This window comes from Rhinolophus hipposideros, assembly GCF_964194185.1.
Source record: "Rhinolophus hipposideros genome assembly, chromosome: 4".
NCBI classification, from domain to species: domain Eukaryota; kingdom Metazoa; phylum Chordata; class Mammalia; order Chiroptera; family Rhinolophidae; genus Rhinolophus; species Rhinolophus hipposideros.
This window is the reverse complement of record NC_138050.1, coordinates 51,900,274-51,920,209: the sequence shown is the minus strand read 5'-3', so window position 1 is coordinate 51,920,209 and position 19,936 is coordinate 51,900,274. Positions and strand designations below refer to the sequence as shown.

General features: G+C 43.3%; 1 protein-coding gene across 6 annotated transcripts in view; it reads left to right on the top strand.

Annotated features, from left to right (window-relative positions):
• Positions 1–18,269, top strand: part of ATP11A (ATPase phospholipid transporting 11A) — a 132,160-nt gene extending 113,891 nt beyond the window's left edge. For 2 of the 6 annotated variants that reach the window (XM_081045693.1, XM_081045691.1), the window contains 5 exons: positions 5,106–5,171; positions 5,967–6,070; positions 8,186–8,351; positions 12,615–12,718; positions 13,847–18,269. In XM_081045693.1, coding sequence (XP_080901819.1) covers positions 5,106–5,171; positions 5,967–6,070; positions 8,186–8,351; positions 12,615–12,707 — 429 coding nt within the window. In that variant the 3' untranslated portion in view covers positions 12,708–12,718; positions 13,847–18,269. Of the gene's footprint in view, positions 1–5,105; positions 5,172–5,966; positions 6,071–8,185; positions 8,352–9,915; positions 10,003–12,614; positions 12,719–13,846 lie in introns of all 6 variants that reach the window. The other 4 variants (XM_081045690.1, XM_081045689.1, XM_081045694.1 and 1 more) reach the window with 3 other exon arrangements.
• The last annotated feature ends 1,667 nt before the right edge of the window (positions 18,270–19,936 follow it).

Here is a 19,936-nt window from a genome sequence, read left to right as displayed (position 1 = left end):
TTACCCATTTATTTGTTTCTTCTCATTACTAAAAGGTGCTGTTGCCTTTCATTATCATTTAAACCAATTTTCACTAAATTGATCTTGAGAAATTTTTAATCTTATTTCACTCTTCTACGAACTGTACATTATTCCAGAGTTTATTCTTTGTCCTCGTTTATTTGAATTGCGTAATACCTGGATGCCACCAGGCCATAAACGTAGTTAAAGAGAGCTATCTTATCATTCTTATGTTTCTTTTATAAGATTTCCTTACAGGTTATGCTTTGAGTAAGCGTCCTGCGTGTATCTTAAAAAGAACTAAAATTTTGTGTCCTGAGGACTGATATTCCAGGATGATGGTAGTATGACTATACCGAAACCAGTGCCATTCATCTAACACTTTACTTGCAGTTTACTTTCACAAGTCTTATCCTCTCTCACTACAATCGTCCTTTCAGTTGAACATTTTCATGGTGTTAAAATTAAGGAAACTGGAATTCAGACAGACGAAAGAATTTGTACAAGGTCAGGTAATTATCACTCAAACCCAGGATGTTTGTAAAATTTAGAGTATTTGTTTTATTCCTTGCTGATTCTCGTTTTAATCTCAGTATTACATAGTAAAATGACAGGTACTTCTCCAGAAGTATCATTAGAAGACTGTGTAGGTGGGGAGAAGGACATGCATAAAAAGGCATGCTTGACCCGTGCACCCTGGGAATGGGAGTGCTGGTTGATTGGTGCAGTGTGGCCTTGGGGTGCAGACCTGTAGTGAGGCCTTCTCAGTGTGACGATCAGGCAGTATCTCCTCCTCCTGCTCAAATTCCTGCAGCCCTGATGCATCTCCAACCAAACTTCCATCCGGCTTCTCCTCATGCTACTGGGTCAGTGGGTGCCATGGCAGTTTGAAGTCCTTCATGTGATCCAAGGATTTCCATCAATCTCTTGTTTATCTCCTATTTCCTTAAGGGTGCCCTGAAACCCCACACAACCTAAATGCTAATTTCTAGGATGATACTTTTTTGAGACACTTTTATGTCCTCCACGATTACTACTTGCATGCCTTTGCTCATCTGTTATTGGACAAAACAGTTCATTAGAATTTGAAACAGTGACAGAAAGAGAAATCAAGATAGAAAAAAATACAAGTTGGCCTGCACCATTCCAGCTAAGAAAAGCCCAGCGAATACCTTGTAGCTCATTGGCCAAGAGCTTTGAGAGCCCTCATTCTGTTTGTTAGCCTATCACGACAAAGATTCAACACATATCATGTACATCTTGTCATAGGAAAAGCTTCTGAGACACATTATGAACCAGCACATGGGGTAGTTGGTGCCAAATAAGGTATTTAATGTGAGGTGTTGTCTATAGTTATGCATTTGAGAGGTAAAATTTACTCCAATTCACTAACGCTCTTTGGGAGTTAAATAACCTAACAACTTAGAGTTGTGAGAACAAGATGAATAATACTCATGGCATCCCTAATTACGAATGACAGGTCTGTGAAGGACCCAGTAGGGATACTTTCATCCTGTGTCTAGGCGGACAGGAGCTCCCGGAGGTTGGAATGACACAAGGCCACTCCATAGCAATGTCTGATGTTCCAACGCTAGACCTCCCACTGTGCCTCAGCATCTCCAGAAGGAGAATCATTGCTGATTCTTCAATTCTTATGTGTTTGGGGGTGCGGGTAAGCGTTTTAGATCACCTACAAAACTAAAAATTGTATCGTGGGCTGGTTCTTGAGTAGTTCAAATAAACCTACAAAAAGCAAATAAATAAGAGGCAGTCTCAGGTGAGTGATGCCCTTGGTTCTAAGGTAGCAGGGCAATTTTGAGATTATAATGTTTATCACTTTCTGATGGTATTCCTTACAAATAAGAATACATCTTCTTGGTAGTATAGTTTAGATGCATTGTTCTATTATTGATTGGCAGTATGTGAGGACCACTTTTTTTAAAGACTTAAATCATTCCAGAGGAACGTTTGTAGATTAAACATAGTATTGAGGGAACAATAGAATCACCGATAACTTTTGAAAAAGAGAAATTCACTTCTGGGACATTTTCTGCACACATAGCATGAGCCATAATTATTTCTGAAATGAGAATACTAAGACAGTAATTATTATTGTTGAACAACAGGATATTCCTAAATGAACACTGGAAAGTTTAGAGCATGTTATAATAGACGTCAAGTAAGCATCGAGATAGCTAAATTATGAGTAATCACAACTGTGGCAAGAACAAAGTATTCCAGCAAACTCGGGAGAATTATGGAATCAGCATATGAAGGGAATGTGGTAGGTGTTTATTATGGCCATAATTTTGAGAAAACACAAGTCATGTTTGTCACGGAATATTTTTACACATAAAAATTAAATTGGTCTAAATTGTAGTGCTTTTATGAGCAGGAAAATTTATTGCAAAATATCTATCCTCGGAAGAGAGAGAAAGAAATGTGAGGAGAGGGGGTTAAACTTACTTAGATCTGGTGGAGTTGCAGGTTCCAGAGACATTCTACTAATTCTCATGATCATGTGAATAAGGCTATAAAGTTAGTGAGAGTCTCATTGGAAATACAATGTTAGGTTAGGAAATCGGACACAGAGCTTCATGGGGGTGGAGGGAAACAGATGTCACTTGGAAAAAAGATAGTCCCCCTGAACAACCCTTTGAGAAAGGGGATTAGTGTCCCAATGAATTATCCCACCTCCCACTGTGAAAATCCATAGAAATAATGGCAAACGATTTTACTAACAACTTGACTATTAGCAATTAGCCTGAGGACTCCCTAAAAACAAATGAGGAAATTAAGAGGAGCTTACTGAAATGTTACCATGTTTGTCCATCTTAATGAGCCAGAAATACCTTGCTGGAGGGCATAAGTGAAGGTAGAGCAGATAGTGAGCATTGCCCAGGGTTCTAACCAAAATTCTCAGTTCTGGGTTCAACTGTTTTGTTACTATTCACTTGTAAAAATTATAGCTGAGGCCCATGTGGTTTACTGGACTTGGAACTAGGAGGCCAGATTTGGGATCCCAGGTCTACCATAATCTACCAAATCTGAAGAAACTCAGCAGTGCCCTAGGGAATCTCCCCCTGCCCTCAGGAAGAGAGAAATAAAGAAGCCATTGGAGCGATTGAAAGTTTGTCTCTGATTTGTGATGCTGCAGGTAATATCCTATTACTTTGCTAGGCATGCTCCATTCCCACATTTTGCTTTGTCTAACACTTTTTAAAAAGATTTCTATGTTTCCTTCCAAGCAAGGGTGACAGACTGGCAGGCCTGGGGTGTGAGGAAGTGGAGAGCAGGGCAGGGTGGGCCTTGCTGCCAGCTCCCTCTGCCTGTGCCCACACGGGATTCAGAGCTGCTCGTGGCCTTCCTGCAGGTTCACCCTTCACTTTTGGCTAAAAACATCAGCTTCCTGTGAAACAAAACAGCCACTTTGCTACTGGCCAAGCATTTTTGTAGGCTGCTGCCAAACTGCAACGGAACTCAGAGTTACAGAATTTTCCTGCCCCAGAGTTAAGCACTGATGAGAGAACACTTTCTTTGGGGGTTTCCCAACCTGATCACTATTACCTTTGGAGGCGCAGAGTTCTTGGTTGTGATTCTGCCCTGTGCAGTTAGCAGACCCCTGGCCTTTGCCTGCTAGATGCCAATAGCACCCCTCCCCCTGTTGTGCCAGTCAAAAATGTCTCCAGACATTGCAAGTGTCTCCGAGGGACAGAATCACACCACACAGCCTCCCCCCACCCCACCCCCACACTTTAGAGTCACTGGTATATGTGAATCTGAGTGATGAAAGCCCAATTTTGATCATGATGATGAAAAAAGTGAAAAAGAGATGTTGATTGGGGCCCTTAAGAAGTCTGTCTTTATTACAAAGTCATAAAACTTTAGTTTTTCTTCTAGAATTCTATAGTAGTTCTTCCCTCACTAAACATATCACAAGATGGGTTGCGTACACATTCACTGGAATTGAGTTACATGTAGTTATGCATATTCCTTTGGTTGAAAATTAACTATAAAGGAAAGCCATTTGTATTTCATCTCTTTCTTTGTGAAATAAAGCTTTATTTTATTTTAAAGAAGTACAAGGAACATTTTCTGAGAGGCGTGGTTCACAGAATCTGAAGCCCCAGAAGTAGATCAATTCTTATTGTAGAAATCTTGAAGAATCTTGTAAAATAAAATCTATAGACTGAACTGATTTTTTCCCCTAAGAGAAAAAAGTCTCAAGTTGTAGGTGTTTTATTTTGTTTGTGTCTTTGTCTGTAGTTGAGAAATGTGTTGTTTTCATGATTTGACTCTTGTGTGCTTTCACCACATGGCCATTTCCTGCATCCTGCCAGAGTTCCCAGGGGGCGCCCTGAAACCCTGCTCCCTGCGCCCTCTTCTGGGACTGTAGCCATGTCTGTGGTTCTGGCCATCAGATTGGCTGCAGGGAGCCTACATGTAGCTCTGTCTCATTTGTCTTCATTTTTCCCTTTCCTATGACTTTCCCTAGGAAAGTCCCATCCTTGATGTTGCCCATACATGCTGCGGTTGTTTTCTCTCATTGCTTACTAGCAAAATGTTCTAGCAGTTGCTTTTCTTCCAGAGCAGGCTGGTGTTTGAGTTGAGTCCGAAAGAGAACAGACACAAACTCTACTGAGTTTCTTTTTAAATGTACAGAAGGCGTAGTGCTAGGTAATCGGGTGAATGTCTCTTCTCCATGAAACGTGAAATAGAACAGAGCTAGCATCATGCGTATTATAATACCAGCTTTTCGGTATTTTTCTTGCTCTCAGTTTGTGACATTAGGACTGCTCTTTGTTGAGAGTATCAAGGGGACCGATATCAAGGGTGACAGGATGGTCACTGTAGGCTCTGTTCCCACCATGAAGTCACTGTCCTGGCCCTGGGGGATGGTGCCAGGAAGCCAGGGGAACTTGAGGGCCCCAGAGTGTTTACTACCACCTCCTTTCACTTTGTAGTAACAAGACAAAGTCCCTGTATCTTTGGAGTTTGAAGTATTGGCACGCAAGAACAATGAGATATATTCTTTAACCCTCTTGTTATGAGTGCGAAAGCAGGAAAATATGTATTAACAGACTGCTTGGACTCTGTCCCCACAGATATTTGGAAACTGGACCTTTGGGACACTGGTGTTCACTGTGATGGTATTTACAGTCACACTAAAGGTAAATTCTTTCACCTTGATGTTTCTTCGTTTAGCGACAGTTATCCCCTGCGTATGTGTGTCTCCCCACCTCTGAATTACAAATCCATACCAAATTCCAAATCCACACTTGCACCCAGCCCGGGTGAGCTCCTGGGCCCACTCAGGTCACCATTTAAAGGGGTCAAACACAGACTCAGCACACGTGGCAACCCAATATGGGAACTTCCAGAATTACACAGAAGGTAGATGAAGGAATGAGCCTTTTCTTTATAAGATAATTCAGATTAGAATTCTTTTATTTGGCAAGAGCAGCCCTCTCTTAGTGTAATCAAAATATACTTTAACTGAAACAAATTAATGTATTGTGGAATATTCAGCGCTTTTTAAAGTCATATTTTATATGAGATATCATTATGAAAATCCCCAAACCTATTGACCTGAGTCTTAAAAAGTGATACGAAGGAAATCCAAAAGTGCTTTCCTTCGTAGAAATATAGCCAACACCTTAAGCTCTTGCCCCCGATTCCTCCCTGTTGCAGAAACACTTCCAGGGTGCATTTCCCCAAGATCCGGGTGAGAGTTACTAGGAATGTTGTGATTCCAAGGACCATGACATCACATATTCTTTATCTCCATTGGAAGAATAAAGTTTTGTTTTTCCAAAGCAGTTTCAAGTGGGCATTTTGGCTAAAATTAAGGCGATGGTGGTTTATTTGTTTGTTTTGTTATTTTCTGGCTTTCTTTCCTAGTTGGCATGGCTCATACTGATATGTCAAGGTAATACCACTATTAACCAGTTTTTTCTTCCTTTTAGCTGGCGTTAGACACACACTACTGGACTTGGATCAACCATTTTGTTATCTGGGGGTCACTGCTCTTTTACATCGTGTTTTCCCTCCTCTGGGGAGGAATTATCTGGTATGAATTTGATCATATTATGTAATCATTATTCCCTTCTGTATCTTCCATGAAGGGTTCAAAACACATTTTTTGTACCGCCTCTTTCCTGGATGTGAGCTGAATGCCTGCTGTGTGCAAGGCATCATGCCAGGGCCTGTGGTACTAAGAGGGGGATAAGACAAGTGTGGTCCCTGCTCCTTTAACCCCATAACTCATTGGGGGAGACATGCTGGGTAACAATCAGGCTTGTGACAAGTGAGAAACAGACCAGATGCTATAAAGCAAGGGACCTATTTCAGATCAAAGTCCAGAGAAGCCTTCTCAAAAAAGTTATTACTTAAACTAAAACCTGGGAGAAAAACACCATCATCAACATCATAGGCCACACTCATTGTATTAAATGCTTTCAAGAATGAGGCAGCGGCTAAGTATTTGACAGGGCGTGTCTGATTCAGTCTTCCCCACAACCACATTCTCTACACACTTTAAATGTTAAAATGGACATAGAGGCCAGTGGAGCTGTCCTCAAGCTGAGGCAGGCTGCACATGCACAGCCCTGAGGCCGGGCCCTGGCAGGCGGAAGGACTGGAGAGCGTGTCCTATGTCTAACTGGAGAAGTAAGTAGGGGCCAGCTTCACTGGGCCTATAGGCCATGTAGGACCTCAACTCCAACCTGACAACAGAGGGACACTGTCAAGGATTTTAAACAGGAATGGCAGAGTCTGATTGCTCTTTTAGAAAGATCACTATGGGTGCTGTGTTGAAAATGAACTTTTGAGTAGAAAGCGAACAGGATGGCCAGTTTAGAGACAATTGCAATAAAGCAGTCAAGAAATGATGTTGCTTTGCTCAGTCCTGATGAGGGCAAGAAGTGGCTGCATTTCACATCTATTCTGTTACTATCACAAGCATGCCTTTGCCCATGCTGTTTTCTCTGCCACGAATGCCCTTTCCAGCTAGCCTACCTCTTGAGCTCTTATTCATTCTTCAAAACGTGGTGGTTCATTGTTCTTTTGAATGCTTCCCTCAAACTGCCTTACAGGAGGGGCAGGTCCACTTTATCCCTTAAGCATTTGTTCATTCTCCATGGTCCCAAAGGACCATGACCTGGGAGGTAGTTTCCCCTTCAACGGGGTGTGCTGTCTTCGCCCTAGACCTGGCCAGACATGAGGCCAGACACAATGTCCTCTCCATTTTTCATCTCCAATGTTGAGTACAGCTTCTGGGAAACATAGGCAGCCCCTGAAAACGAAGAAAAAAACCTCTCTAATCACTCTTATGCCCATGTTGGCAGTAGCTGATATGACCCAACCTCTTGTTCCATTACTACCCTCTAGTGGCCAATGCCACGCATTACATGTTCTTTGAGACCGGAAAATAGAGGGAAACTACCTAAGGTTTGGTGGGTTTCCAACAACCCTGCCCCAAGCTAAAAATCCCTGAAGTTCTAGTGAACTTTCTGAAGCTATGCCTGTGTAAGAGGAAGGTTTCATCATGAAAACTCCTCTGACTACCTCCTGGGCCATAGGGTTTAGGAATTGTGAAACTGTACGACAAGTTCAGCATCATATGACCTGCTGCAACCTTTCCAACTTCTTTCATGGAGCCCAATCTAGATATTTTCTCTCATTTCTAGATTTGTCTGGTAGGGAAGTCATTTCATGCTCTGTATTTTTATAGAAAAATTTTAAAATGTTTTATGGCATAAGCTTTAGGTAGTTAACTAACTGCTGATCAGAACACTTTGCAATATCTTCCTTCATGTTAATAGCCATTGTGATTCTGAGATTTTTAAAAATCACCTATTTTAATCTTTTTAAATCTTTTTTGTTATTCTGAAACTGAGCTTCATGGACTTATTTTCCCTTTGGGATGACTTCATAGAATTCCTCCCGGCTTTTCCCATTCATAACACCCCAGTATTATAGGGGAAGGTCTGCATCCCATTATTTATATAAATAATTCAAGGCAGGCTAAATGGCTTGTCCAGTGTTTATCGGTGCCAAAACTCAAAACTGCCAGAATAAATGGGCCCTTCCTGCTCACAGAGAAAACAGTAGATTTCATTGTTTCTCCTGATGACCTCTGACCTGCCATCGTGTTGTTTTTTTTTTCCTTCCCTCAATGCTCCAGGCCATTCCTCAGTTATCAAAGGATGTACTATGTGTTCATACAGATGTTGTCCAGTGGCCCTGCCTGGCTGGCCATCATCCTGCTCATCACTGTCAGTCTCCTTCCTGATGTTCTCAAGAAGGTCCTGTGCAAGCAGCTGTGGCCCAGCGCCACAGAGAGAGTCCAGGTACCCAGCTGCTCCCAGACAGAGCGTGGGGTGCTGCAGCTCCCCAAGCTCAGAGTGGGAAATAATCATTATAAAGGCCAGCATAAAAGGTTTGAGTTGGAAATGTCATCAGTCCAAGTAATACAAATGGATTTCACGATATATGATTTTAAACGTTAACTCAGGTCAAATTCAAGATGACCCATGTTTAGACCAAAACAGCTGGACAGTTGAAATAAGAAAAAGATTGAGAAAGATTAAACCAATACAAAAGACAAATTATTTTTGTGTAAATCTAAAAAGTATTTTTAAAATCATTACTTTGGTGGTAAAATTGCATTATTTTTAAGGATGGTGAATTTGGCTCAAAACTTTGCCATTTATATGGGGAAATTCTGGTCATTAGTAGGGCTACTTATTTTCCACACTCCCAAATTGAGGCCAATAAGCTGAATTCTGGATTCAGGTAAGAAGTGAGATATACAAAATGCCCAAAGTTGTTACTTGGAGCCTCTGGAAACCACTCTGGCCCTTCCCAGAGTTCTCAGGGAGTACATGTCCCCCATCCCCTCACCTCTGCAATCTCAGGGAGGGCATATCCGCATCCCTTCACCCCTGCAATGTCAGGGAGAGCATGTCCTCCATCCCCTCACCCCTGCAATCTCAGGGCACATCCCCTGTCTCCTCACCCTTGTGATTTGCCCATGAAGGTGCAGAATCTCAGTACGGAGAAGGAAGGATCCTGGTATGGGGGCAGAAGCCATAGCAGGGGCTGTTCCTGCAGGTTGCATATCTTCCTCCAAGAGCACAGGTGGTTGTGCAGGTGAAGGTAGTGGGGAGGGTGTAAGGCAGAAGAGGATGAGTCATACATTCTGGGAGCAGTGATGAGGCACTCTGGAAAGCTCAGATAGCCCCAGAGTTCTCCATCTCCAAGTTCTGTTGGTCTGCATTAGGACGGAAGACAGGTGGCCCTCCACTGGAGTTTGAGTGGAAAGGGAACAGATACTGCGTTTGCCCACCTCCAGCAATCTCAGCAATTGAGTGGGATCCAGTTGGTGAGCTTTCTTAGAACTCTAGTGCTGATTTAAAATGTTGAAGCCAGTGCCACCAGCTCCTAGTGATTCCCTCCTTTCTGCACCTGCCATGTTTGTGAACTCAGTGCTGACACAAACTCAGGAAGAGATTAGTGAGAGTGTACATATCCAACTTCACGGTGAATTGTTTAAAGTTATCACCTTTAAACAAGTGGTATGGGACAGGGATGTTTGCAGGGCTTTGAGACTTTCCCTTTGGTGGCAAGGAGGAGAAATACAGCAGGAATGGGAGGGGCGCACTGCCCTCCAGGTGAGAGTCCCTGGACAGGGAGTGCGGGGGTGGGGGAATGCTAGGACTATTAGGAATGTGCTGGCATTGTGTGGTCTCAACCTGTGCAGAAGATGTTGGCATTTAACCAGACTCACAGTCTCTTCTTGTTTCTCTTTTCCTTTCCTCATTCCCTCCCATCTTCGACCTCTTTGCCAAAATAACCACTACCACCTTGTCTAATGATGTGCATGGTCCCTCCTGAACCTTCTGGGACTGGCAGACTAAGAACCAGTGCCTTTCTGTTGAGCAGTCCACCATCTTTATGCTTTCTCAGACTTCCAGCAGTCTGAGTTTCTGAAGAAACAAGGTGATGCTTTTCTGTCTTTTTGCATGTTTGGGATTATAGTCACAGGACAACAGAGGGCTGACTTTTAATAGCAAGAGCTATTGAACGCAACACACTCTGGTGTTTATGTCTCGTGTGTTTGTTATAACCAACACCACACCAGGAAATCCAGGGATAACTTGTACCTGGAGAGGTGGAAAAGGCACGTGGGCTGTGTTTTCTATTAATGCCACTAACCAGTATTTCTCTCTCAGCGTCCATTGGAAGTAACAGATCCCACCTTCAAGGAGGCCACTGCGTCTTCACTCAGGCCCAGCTCAGAGGGTCAGGCTGTGCTGCTTTAAAATTCGTGGCCTACACACGAAGGTGTGGGTGTGGCCCTTCCTAAGTCACAGGACCCCTGAGTGAGCAATGTTACCTCAGTGCCGTCCTTCTCTCCACAGCCCATAGAGGAGGAGTAGCAAGACCTCCTCACTCACACTCACCTCTATAAATCCATTCTTCAGACAGGGAAACTGAGGCCTCCAAGGTGAAGTGTGCACAGGGCCCTTCAGAGCACTGCAGAAAAGGCGAGGCTCAGGAGAGCGACTTGGACTGTGGGTGGACAAAGCCAGGAGAAGTGTATTTGAGGTCAAATGTTTTACCAAATTCTCTTTTTTTTTTTCCTTTAACCTGATTGTTTTTAGTAAAAGCCTTCTACTTTGCTTTAAATGGCTGTAGTGGCCTTTTTCTCAGCCATATAGGGCTATTTGCACGGCATTTCTTTCTCTGTGGCAGCTGCCTGGGATTAAAGCCTTTTCATCCAGAGCCAAGATTTCAGGGACAAAGCATTGTCTAGAGAATGTTTTCTATCTGTTTTCCAGTGATATGTTCATGTATCTAAATACTGCATTTACATGTGCCCCCAAATTCATGATACTTTGAGAACACATTTGGTATTATTATTTTACCAATGCAGCTTGTTTAACAGGAAAATGCCTCAAGCAAGAAAAAAAGCTTTTCTTTTTCTTTAAACAACAGCTCATCCTCTATACATTTTGAATACTATTTTTTAACTAACAGGATAGTACACCTTTTTCAGTTCAAGTAATTATTGGCAATCAAAACTTTTCTAATCTGGTGCCATGAGAACTTGTTAGAATAAGTTACATAACTTCATGTCACTGTTTACATACTTGAAAATATTTAGGATGGAATTATTAAGAACACTTTAATAAGTCACAGGAGGTGCTTATGAAATTCATTCAATCATGCCAGCTCTGGGCTAAAAATAAATACTCTAAGTATCGATACAGTTTATTAAGAGTCAATTTGCTTCTGTACCTTTATAGAAGTCAGTCTCTAGCTGCTTGGAGAAGGTTGTCACTGAGCGTTCTATGGCCACATGGGGTGTGACCCACAGGTATCCCCACACCCATACCTTCACACAAAGTCCCCGCAGCCAGCATGCTCCTGGCACGCACAAGGTGAATGCTTGTGTTGCTATAAAACCACTGGACTCTTGCGAAACTTTGGAGGAATAAACAGTTAACTAGTCCTTATGTGGAATATATTGTACTTCAAATGGATGGGTTTTTTTTTTTCTTTTAATCTGTTCTATTGAAAAGTGAAACATCACAGTCACCAGTATATGTATGTATGTATGTGTGTGTGTATATATATATACACATATATATATATACACACATATACATATCTCCCTATGTTAACTTTTATATATAATTGAATTATATATAATCCCATCCTTGCAAAGGGCAACAACTCCACCTCTTGTTTAGCTCATCCTTCTGCTCTGCAGAAGACATTCTACAATTCAGACCTTGTGGTTCTTCACCTTTTTAAAATCCCTTCTTCCTTTTACTGAGAAACTAATATGGTTTGACTAGAAAATTTCAGTGTTGAGACGCCCAGCCCCGCTGACCTGCAGCACTGCAGCACCTTGAGCCGTGAGGATTCTGGTCTTGGGCAGGACTTTTCTGTTTGACTCGAGACAGGACTGAAGGACAGAGATGGGGACAGAGGAACAGGGACGGGGCCGAGCAAGAGGGAGAAACACAAGGAAAGGGACCGGCAGAAGGACAGAGAGAGACAGCGGGATGAGGTCGGTGGGCACACGGTCACCCCCCTCAGGGAACCTTGGTGCTCTTTGCGGGGATGGCAGCACAGCTGTCTCGTCAGTGGCACTCGAGCAGCTGTCAGGTGAGCGGCAGGATTTTTAGCTTCAGTGTTCTAGAAGTGCTTCCTGTGCTCTTGACAGAGACTGGCCTTGGCTGTGTGGGGAGCAAGTGTCAGGGGGCCCTTCCAGCGGAGGCCCTCCCGCCTGGCCCATCTTTTCTGCACCGGCTCTTTTTCACATGGAGGACACTGTTAGACGGACCATCTCTCTCCGGCAGCAGAGCCCCGGGGAGGTGCCCACACTGAGAGCCCTGTGCCCAATCTGCTGCCCTGAGCTTTGCACAGATTCCACATCAATCCAACGTGCCCTATTCATTCTGAGGGGCCTGGTGAGCGGCCCTTATGGGCGCTGGCTCCTACGTCCCGGCTGCGTGGCTGGATTTTGCCCTTGGCCAGCTGGGAGAACTCTCTCGGTTCCCCATGTGGCAGCCATCTCAGTGTTTTTCCTCGCCTTGCAGAAGAGCTCGAAACCCAAAACAGCGGTCGATGCCGCGCCGAGCACGGACAGGCCACTTCTGAAGGACGTCTTGCCGGGGCCGAGGCGTGATTAGCCCAAGGATAGGTAACAGCGTCCACCATGCCGCCTGGCAGGCTTCCTGGGTGTGCTGTGATCCTTTCAAACTGTCTGTTTTTTCCTCCAAAGTTTTGCTGTGTTGTGCCATTTTCGATAACAAAGATTCATTTTTTTTAAACTAAAGAAACACTTTTTGCACACACATGTGTATTACTATCCCAGGTAAGTGATCTGCTTGAAAGTGGTTGGACTGCATATGGTTGAGTATTATGCACATGCACATGCACACGTGTGGATGTGTGCACGTCTGCCTACATGTACACATGCCCTGATGAACGTGGTTCCACATGCACTTACGTGGCAATCCTCGCCTGGTGTGTTCGGTGCTTATTGTGCCAGAACAAATCTCATTTCTTGTCCTTGGTGGTGGAAAAAGCTTCACCTGAAAGGTCTATCTGGAAAGCCCACATTTGGAAATAAAAAAAAAGAGGAATATTGTGTGATTTGCTTTGAACATCGATTGGCCTAGACAGATGTCTGGTATGGATGCACTGTTGTCTACACGCTGAAATGTAGAGCTGTGTCTGGGCCTGAAAAACAAGGAGAGCAAATGCAACCACGTTCACAAAGCCTTCTGAGCTAGGTTTCTCAGGTTTGACAAGCACGTCCATCTTTTCTACCCAGAAGTAGGCATGCTTGGAATGGTTATGCCTTTAAAATAGATTTCTCCTGTACAGTTTATTCCCTCCCTGCCTGTTAAATTGAACGATGTCAAGGACATGTCGCTGGTCTCCTTGGGCTGTTAATAAAACACCACACCGACCACGTGTGTGAATAGAGAAACATGTAGGCTGGAGACAGTGAGCCCGTCAGTGCAACGTGGACCCTGGTGTCTGGGGGGTGGTTTAGCTCTCTAACGTTAAAGGAATCAAACTGACGTAATCTCTGGGGCCGTTGCATATTTATGAACATTGTCTTTACCTGACGATGGAACTAACAAAGGGAGATGTTCGTAGCCAGAGCGTGGGTGACATGCTGCCTCTGTGTCACGGTTCAGATGAGACGGATGCCGGCGTCCACGACCAAAGCGGTGATGGCAGTGGTTGCATTAGATCAGTGTTAATGGCATTCTCGTGGAGGGTCCTGGGACTGACTCTCTTTTCTGTTCTCCGACAGAGCACGCGCACACAGAGTCAGGACCACCTCTCAGAAGTCAGCTATCTTGCCTCTCTGCACAGCCCCAGCCTCTCGGTCGCGCACCCAGGCTCCTGCTCCAAACAGGTGACAGTACCGTGCCCAGAGAGCAAGGAGTGCTCGGTCCTCCCTCCCATCGCCGGTGTCTCAAACAACCATTGTCATCCCAGCTGGAGACCCAGCTCCCATGGGCCCTGTGGGGAGACAGCTGGCGAACAAATCACCAGTTTAAGCCTTTAAGAACCGCACCTCAAGTGTGTGTGTTGTGCACGCGTGTGCTTTTCTTCTGCCCCCAAAAGGAGGGCCACAGCATCTGTCTGGAGCATGTAGGCTGGCAGTTGGATCGAGCACTACTTTGTGGTTTCTTGCAGGCCCGGTAGCTTTCTGCATTTTGTTGGGCTACTAAAAACAAGGACATACACAGGGCTTGGTACATCCGACCATGTACGGAGGCCCTTTTCTCCCCAGGTCAGGGTCTGTGTCTGTGCCCTCCGTTATCATCTCCGCCACATACATCACCTGAGGAGGACATCTGCTTGGAGATTGGCAGTCTAGCTCCGAGCGAGAGGAAGTCACACCCACCAACCGTCATTTAAGCACAGACGTGACTTGCCCTCGCCGTGGGACACATGGGTCTGGCCTCTGCACTTCCTTTCTCCAGAGCCCTCTGGTATTTCTGCTTTTGGCACAGACACTCAAATAATCATGCATCCATTTCCCGTTAGAGTCGCAGACCATGCTATTGCTTTTGTTCAGAGCCCTCCACATACTGAAGTGAATTTTTAGGGTTGTGTCTGATTCAAAGTTCATTTCTCTGAGGAAAGTGTTACTCCTGTATGTTTTGGGGTGTCTTTGAGTGTTTCAATGTCTGCTCCTTTCCCATCTCCTAGCTGCCTCTGTGGAGGGGGGAAAAAAAGAGTCTTCACATGGGAGGAATAGGTAATACTGTCCATTTAAGCTTGCCCAGTACAACTTGTGAGATAGTTATCATCATACTCCCAAGGATTAAGCTTATCCATTTACTATTGTTGGGAAATATTTATTTTATGGGTTTGTCCAAGACTGATATCTGACTGTGATGGTCAGACCCCCTTTCAATGTCCTCATCAAGAGGTGGTCTCTAGGGGCGGTGTTCGTCTTCCAAAATCTATTTCAGGCCAACATTTGTCTGATGGCGAGATGGCCTGTGAGTTCTAAAAAGCAATATCGCCATCCTAGACTGCTGCCATCCTCGTAATGCTGACCAAACCTTGCTCTGAGTTTTCTGTTAAATCTCTGCTTGTCTTAGCGTGCTGTCCAGTGTTTTATTTGGGGTGGGTAAACCATCAGAAGGCTGCTATGTTGTGAAGTTCCTGTCACTTTTCTGTACTGGTATTTATATTTCTAGAAATAACCTATTTGACATAGCCTTAATGGTCCGTAATGAAGACATTTCAGTTTGAGATTCAAACTTCAGATGTTAAATCTGATGCCTTTTTAGAAAAGCATCACCCGAAGCTAAACTAAAAGCAGGTACCTCGTCCACTGCTGGATTTCGTGCTGTGGAATTTGGTAAGTGAACACTGAATATCTACTTCAGAGATGCTTGATGTTAGATACTTTTAGAAGTGCAAATTTCACAATTGCATGTGTAATGTTTCAGCTAAAACATTGAGTTGAAGTAGGGGATGAATTAACAGCAAGAACAGTGAACACAGAGTAGTTGGGATAAAATAAGGTGAAGTATAAACACCATACCAAAGACCAGGATAATGAATGTTTGATTTAGAGGAAGACAGAGAAGGAGGAGGGCGCCACTTCCATCCTGAGGGTCCTCCTTGTCATACCCTGCAGTACCCATCCTGTCCTGTCACTCATGTCCCCTTGATCTGTGTGTGGTGGCAGCCCTTGGCCCTTCTGCTCCACAATAGGCCCTGCAAACAATGGTGTGTACATTTTTACAGCTGTTTTTAAGAACCTAATATGGGTATAAATTTAATACCTGTAGGGGGGACAGATTCTCTGTATGTTTAGTTAACAAATTCTTTGTAATGTATTTTTTTAGAAAACTTAAAATTGCCTTTGCACTGAAGTATTTTCATAGCTGTTTATATCTCTTTTATTCATTTATTTGTTAACATACCATACCTAATTTTTAAAGTATGTTTTTAAAGCTTTTCTTTTTTAAGTTGATGAAATTTTGGCCACTTTAAATTGCTGAGAGTTTTAGCTGAATGTCTCAGTACCTGATGAATGTGAATTTTCAGGTTTAATTTTATTCCCTACACCTGTTTGCTTTTTTGGTGTTTCTGGTGGCAGTGATTAGTTAATAGGCATATTTAGAGTATGATAATTTGCTATGCTTATTCTTCCCAGTTCATTACAATTTCATCTGTTTTTTGTTTTGTTCTTAATTTTTATCCTTCAGCCTTAAAACAGAAGCTTCTGGCTTGATGGTTCAGTATCTTCTTTCTACCTATATTGACAGTTACCACTTACCTCTGATAATTCAAGTCTCATTATGAAAGTCACTAAACCTTTACATGCTCCAAAGTGATTTTTAAAAAATTGTTGGGAAAATGAAGGGACTGTGCCTGATCACTTGAAATAGATAAGGGACATGAGATAAAAAATAAAAGAAAAGGAGGAAGAAAAGGACCCCCCTGAAATGACATTTCAAATATGTCTCTGATATTCAGATACTCAGGTATTAGTGTGATTTTTCACCTTACAATAGTTAGTATTTACTTGCCTTCATCTTACTTTAAAGCAAGTAATGTCAACTTTAAGCATTTTTCTTAGTTTTGAAAACCTTTTTCATGATTACACGTTAATAAATTATTAACTCATAATTTCCCATGTTGGTTTGAATATCTGGTTCCTCACCTGTACTCCATCCCAACAGCAAGTCATGTATAAAGCAAGCATGAGTGGTCCTGACCATGTCGCATTCTCTTGCTTTCAGCTCCATGTCCACTCACAGCCACACACGTGCATGTGTGCCAACTAGCATGCACACATACAAGTAATACATTCCCTAGGCCCCAAGAATCCCTGCCTCCTTCCTAAGGGGACCTTGTGAGGTGTCTCCGGGAAGATAAGACTCCTTGGACCTCCATGTCCAGTGTCCAGGCAGGATGCTGGAGCTTTGCAGGGCAGCCCCAGTATCTGAAGCTACAGGCCATACCGTAGACTAAGCTCCTCCTTTTCAGGAAGTCCAGCTCCCCCTCCCCCACTGACACTTCTTCAAAGCTCAGTCTTTAGGACACGCAGCATCTGGACCAAGAGAAAAGGCGTCCTTCTTTTGGCATCTCTTACTGGAACCCAAATCAACCCATTTCTCTGCATTTGATTCAATAGGGTGAACACAGACCAGGTCACACCCGGAAGGGCATGGTCCCATATGACTTGGTGGTGGCAGTAAACTAGGGAAGGAGAACAAAAACAACCAGCTTCTGCAATAATAGGTTCATAGAGTTGTAGTTTTGCCTGGTGAGATTTTGTAGCTTTAACTACAAAAATGTCTCTCACATACCGTTATAACTATTTGTAAATTGCTGGGCATCGATCAAATGTTCAGTGCAAACTAAAGGAAGTTTTCTTCTCGCCTTTTTTTAAAAACCACTAAGTTCATCTGTTTTGCACTGACTAGTAATACCTAATGCAACCACTTCTATTTTATTTTAAAATTAATATTATTTATTTCACAACTCAATATAATAGCTTAGTATGCAGTTTCTTGCATTCTACATTTTTTGGAAGTTTCCCATTTGTAACTTTAAATATAGGAAAAAATATCTGTTGTCAATTGCATTCTTTTTTTTTTTTTAAGCTAGAGGGTAGGTAAATGGGAATGAGAATCATTCTGATATTGTCTATAAAAAAGCTTTAATGAATATGTGTTGAAAGTATTATTAAAGTGATTCTACTTTTGCAGAAAAAAAAAATCTAAAGATCAGTTTCTATAGCTTTATTTTTTACCTTATCAAAATATACAGAATTTTAATATGCATATATTGTCTCTGACTTAAAATTATGTCTGTTGCATCGCGTTTGAAATGTCCATTGATTATGTAATGTAATAATAAATGAGAATCTTCAAAAATGTATTTAATATGAATGGTATCTATAATTGTCATCCTCACAAATACTGGAATTTATTTTTAAATTATCGAATATAGTAGGTGCATTTAAGGTAATAAATCATCCTCCAGTCATGTTTAATTGATGATAGTTCACTAACCTGCTTTGAAAAATTAAATTGTGAATTAAACCAAATCTTAACACTTCTGTAAAGTTTATTTTGTATGCTGTTTTTAACTTTTATTTCTGTAGATAAAGTATGAGTTAATATTAATTATATTGGACTTTTCTGCAGATTATCTAAGGAGACTTGAATCTGCTTGCAATAAACAAGAAAAAATGTCTGGTTTAGTTTTCTTTATATAAAGAAAGAAAATCGGAGAAGTTGGACTTAAATGCCTGCTAACAAGCTACAGAGTAAAGCACTCTTAAAGTGTCGGTGTTTCTGTTTAGGATAAAGTGGAATACATACTGTGGGAACAGCTTCCCTGGAAATGTGTGGGGTCAGATGGTTTCTGGCCCCCACTTGGCCCTGCTGGCTCCCTGAGTCTTCCTGTACTCACTGAGACCATAGTGCCCAGCTATGGATTCAGGGGCCCACGCAGAAGAGGAAACTCGGTATCAGATTTCCTAACATTTTGTTCATCTCCCACCTCCCCTCCCTGACCATCCTGCCAGAGACCCCCACTTGTAGCCATGTACCTGGGGTCTAAATTCCCCTTTCCATCTAGATTCTTCTCCCCTCCAGCCCCTCAGGCCCTGCATGGGTGGTCACACCCAACTCCATTGGTGGAGAGCCAGTTAGTTCTGTAAGCCACCACTCCCCACCCCGTCAGATCCTGGGTGCTGCCTAAACACCCCAGGGACACCCCTCCTGGCTCTGGAGGGTCTATGGCTTTGCCCCTACCCCCAGCCCTGCACCTCTTCCACTTGTGTAACCATCTCCCTCCCTGCCTGCTGGCTGCCACCTCCTCCAGCTCCTTGTCTGGTCTGAAGACTAACCTCAAAAAAACCCCACAAAACCTGAGGCCAGGTCCTGATTCCTGGGATTCTGACTCCGTTGGGTGACAAGGGTGGAGCTAGGTTGAGGATCCCCACAAACGGCTTCCCTGGGGCAAGGCTGCCACTGTCTCCTTCCTTGAAGGCTGACTGTATTCAGCTCGGGGTGTTGTCTCCTTGGGGCCAGTCCAGACCCCTGTTTGCAATTCTAAATTGGGACTTTTTCCCCAGCGCTTGGATGCCATGAAACAAGCACACAGCCAGTGCTCAGTAACATGTTGAATGGGTGACCTTCGCTGTCACAGACCAAACCTCAGTAGCCAACACAGAACTCTACAAAATGGCAGGCCTGCAACAGGAAGGAAATGCCACAGGTTAATCCAGGGTCCAGTGCCGCTGGCACAGTGTTGTTGTTGTCCACTGTCCTCACCTGCTTCAGGTCACTTGAACATGTGACCACACTAATCCTGGCCAATGGGATGAGCCGAGTACACATTGGCACGAAGCTTGGCGGTGTAAACAGCCAACACCATCATCATGTAACAGGGTAGAATCCTTTTGCTTCTCCCCCATTTGATTCTTACCATAAATTCTAGACTGCATTTCTCCCAGGGCCTTCAGGAAAATCCTTCAATTGACTAGAGGAATTCTGCAAAACAGCTTCCTGAACAGATGGGAAGAGATATGCAAAGCTATGAGTGTTTATCAAACATTTACAGGACTCTCAGGACAACTCAGATCAGCAGGGGTGAAGAACATCAAGAACTTACTGAGAACAGATTTGGAGATTTCCACCCCCCCACTACCCCATTCTTTGGATCCCACCCCTTGCCCTACCCATTTTCCCTTCCCTTGACATAAAAGAAACCTGAATTCTGGGCTCTCTTAAAATGGATTTGAGGCACCATTAGGTCTCCCATCTTCTCAGTTGCTGGCTTCTCCACCAATAAACCTTTCCTTGTCCCAAACTTGACTTTTTGAGTTTTGGCCTTTCAAAGTATGGGGCACACA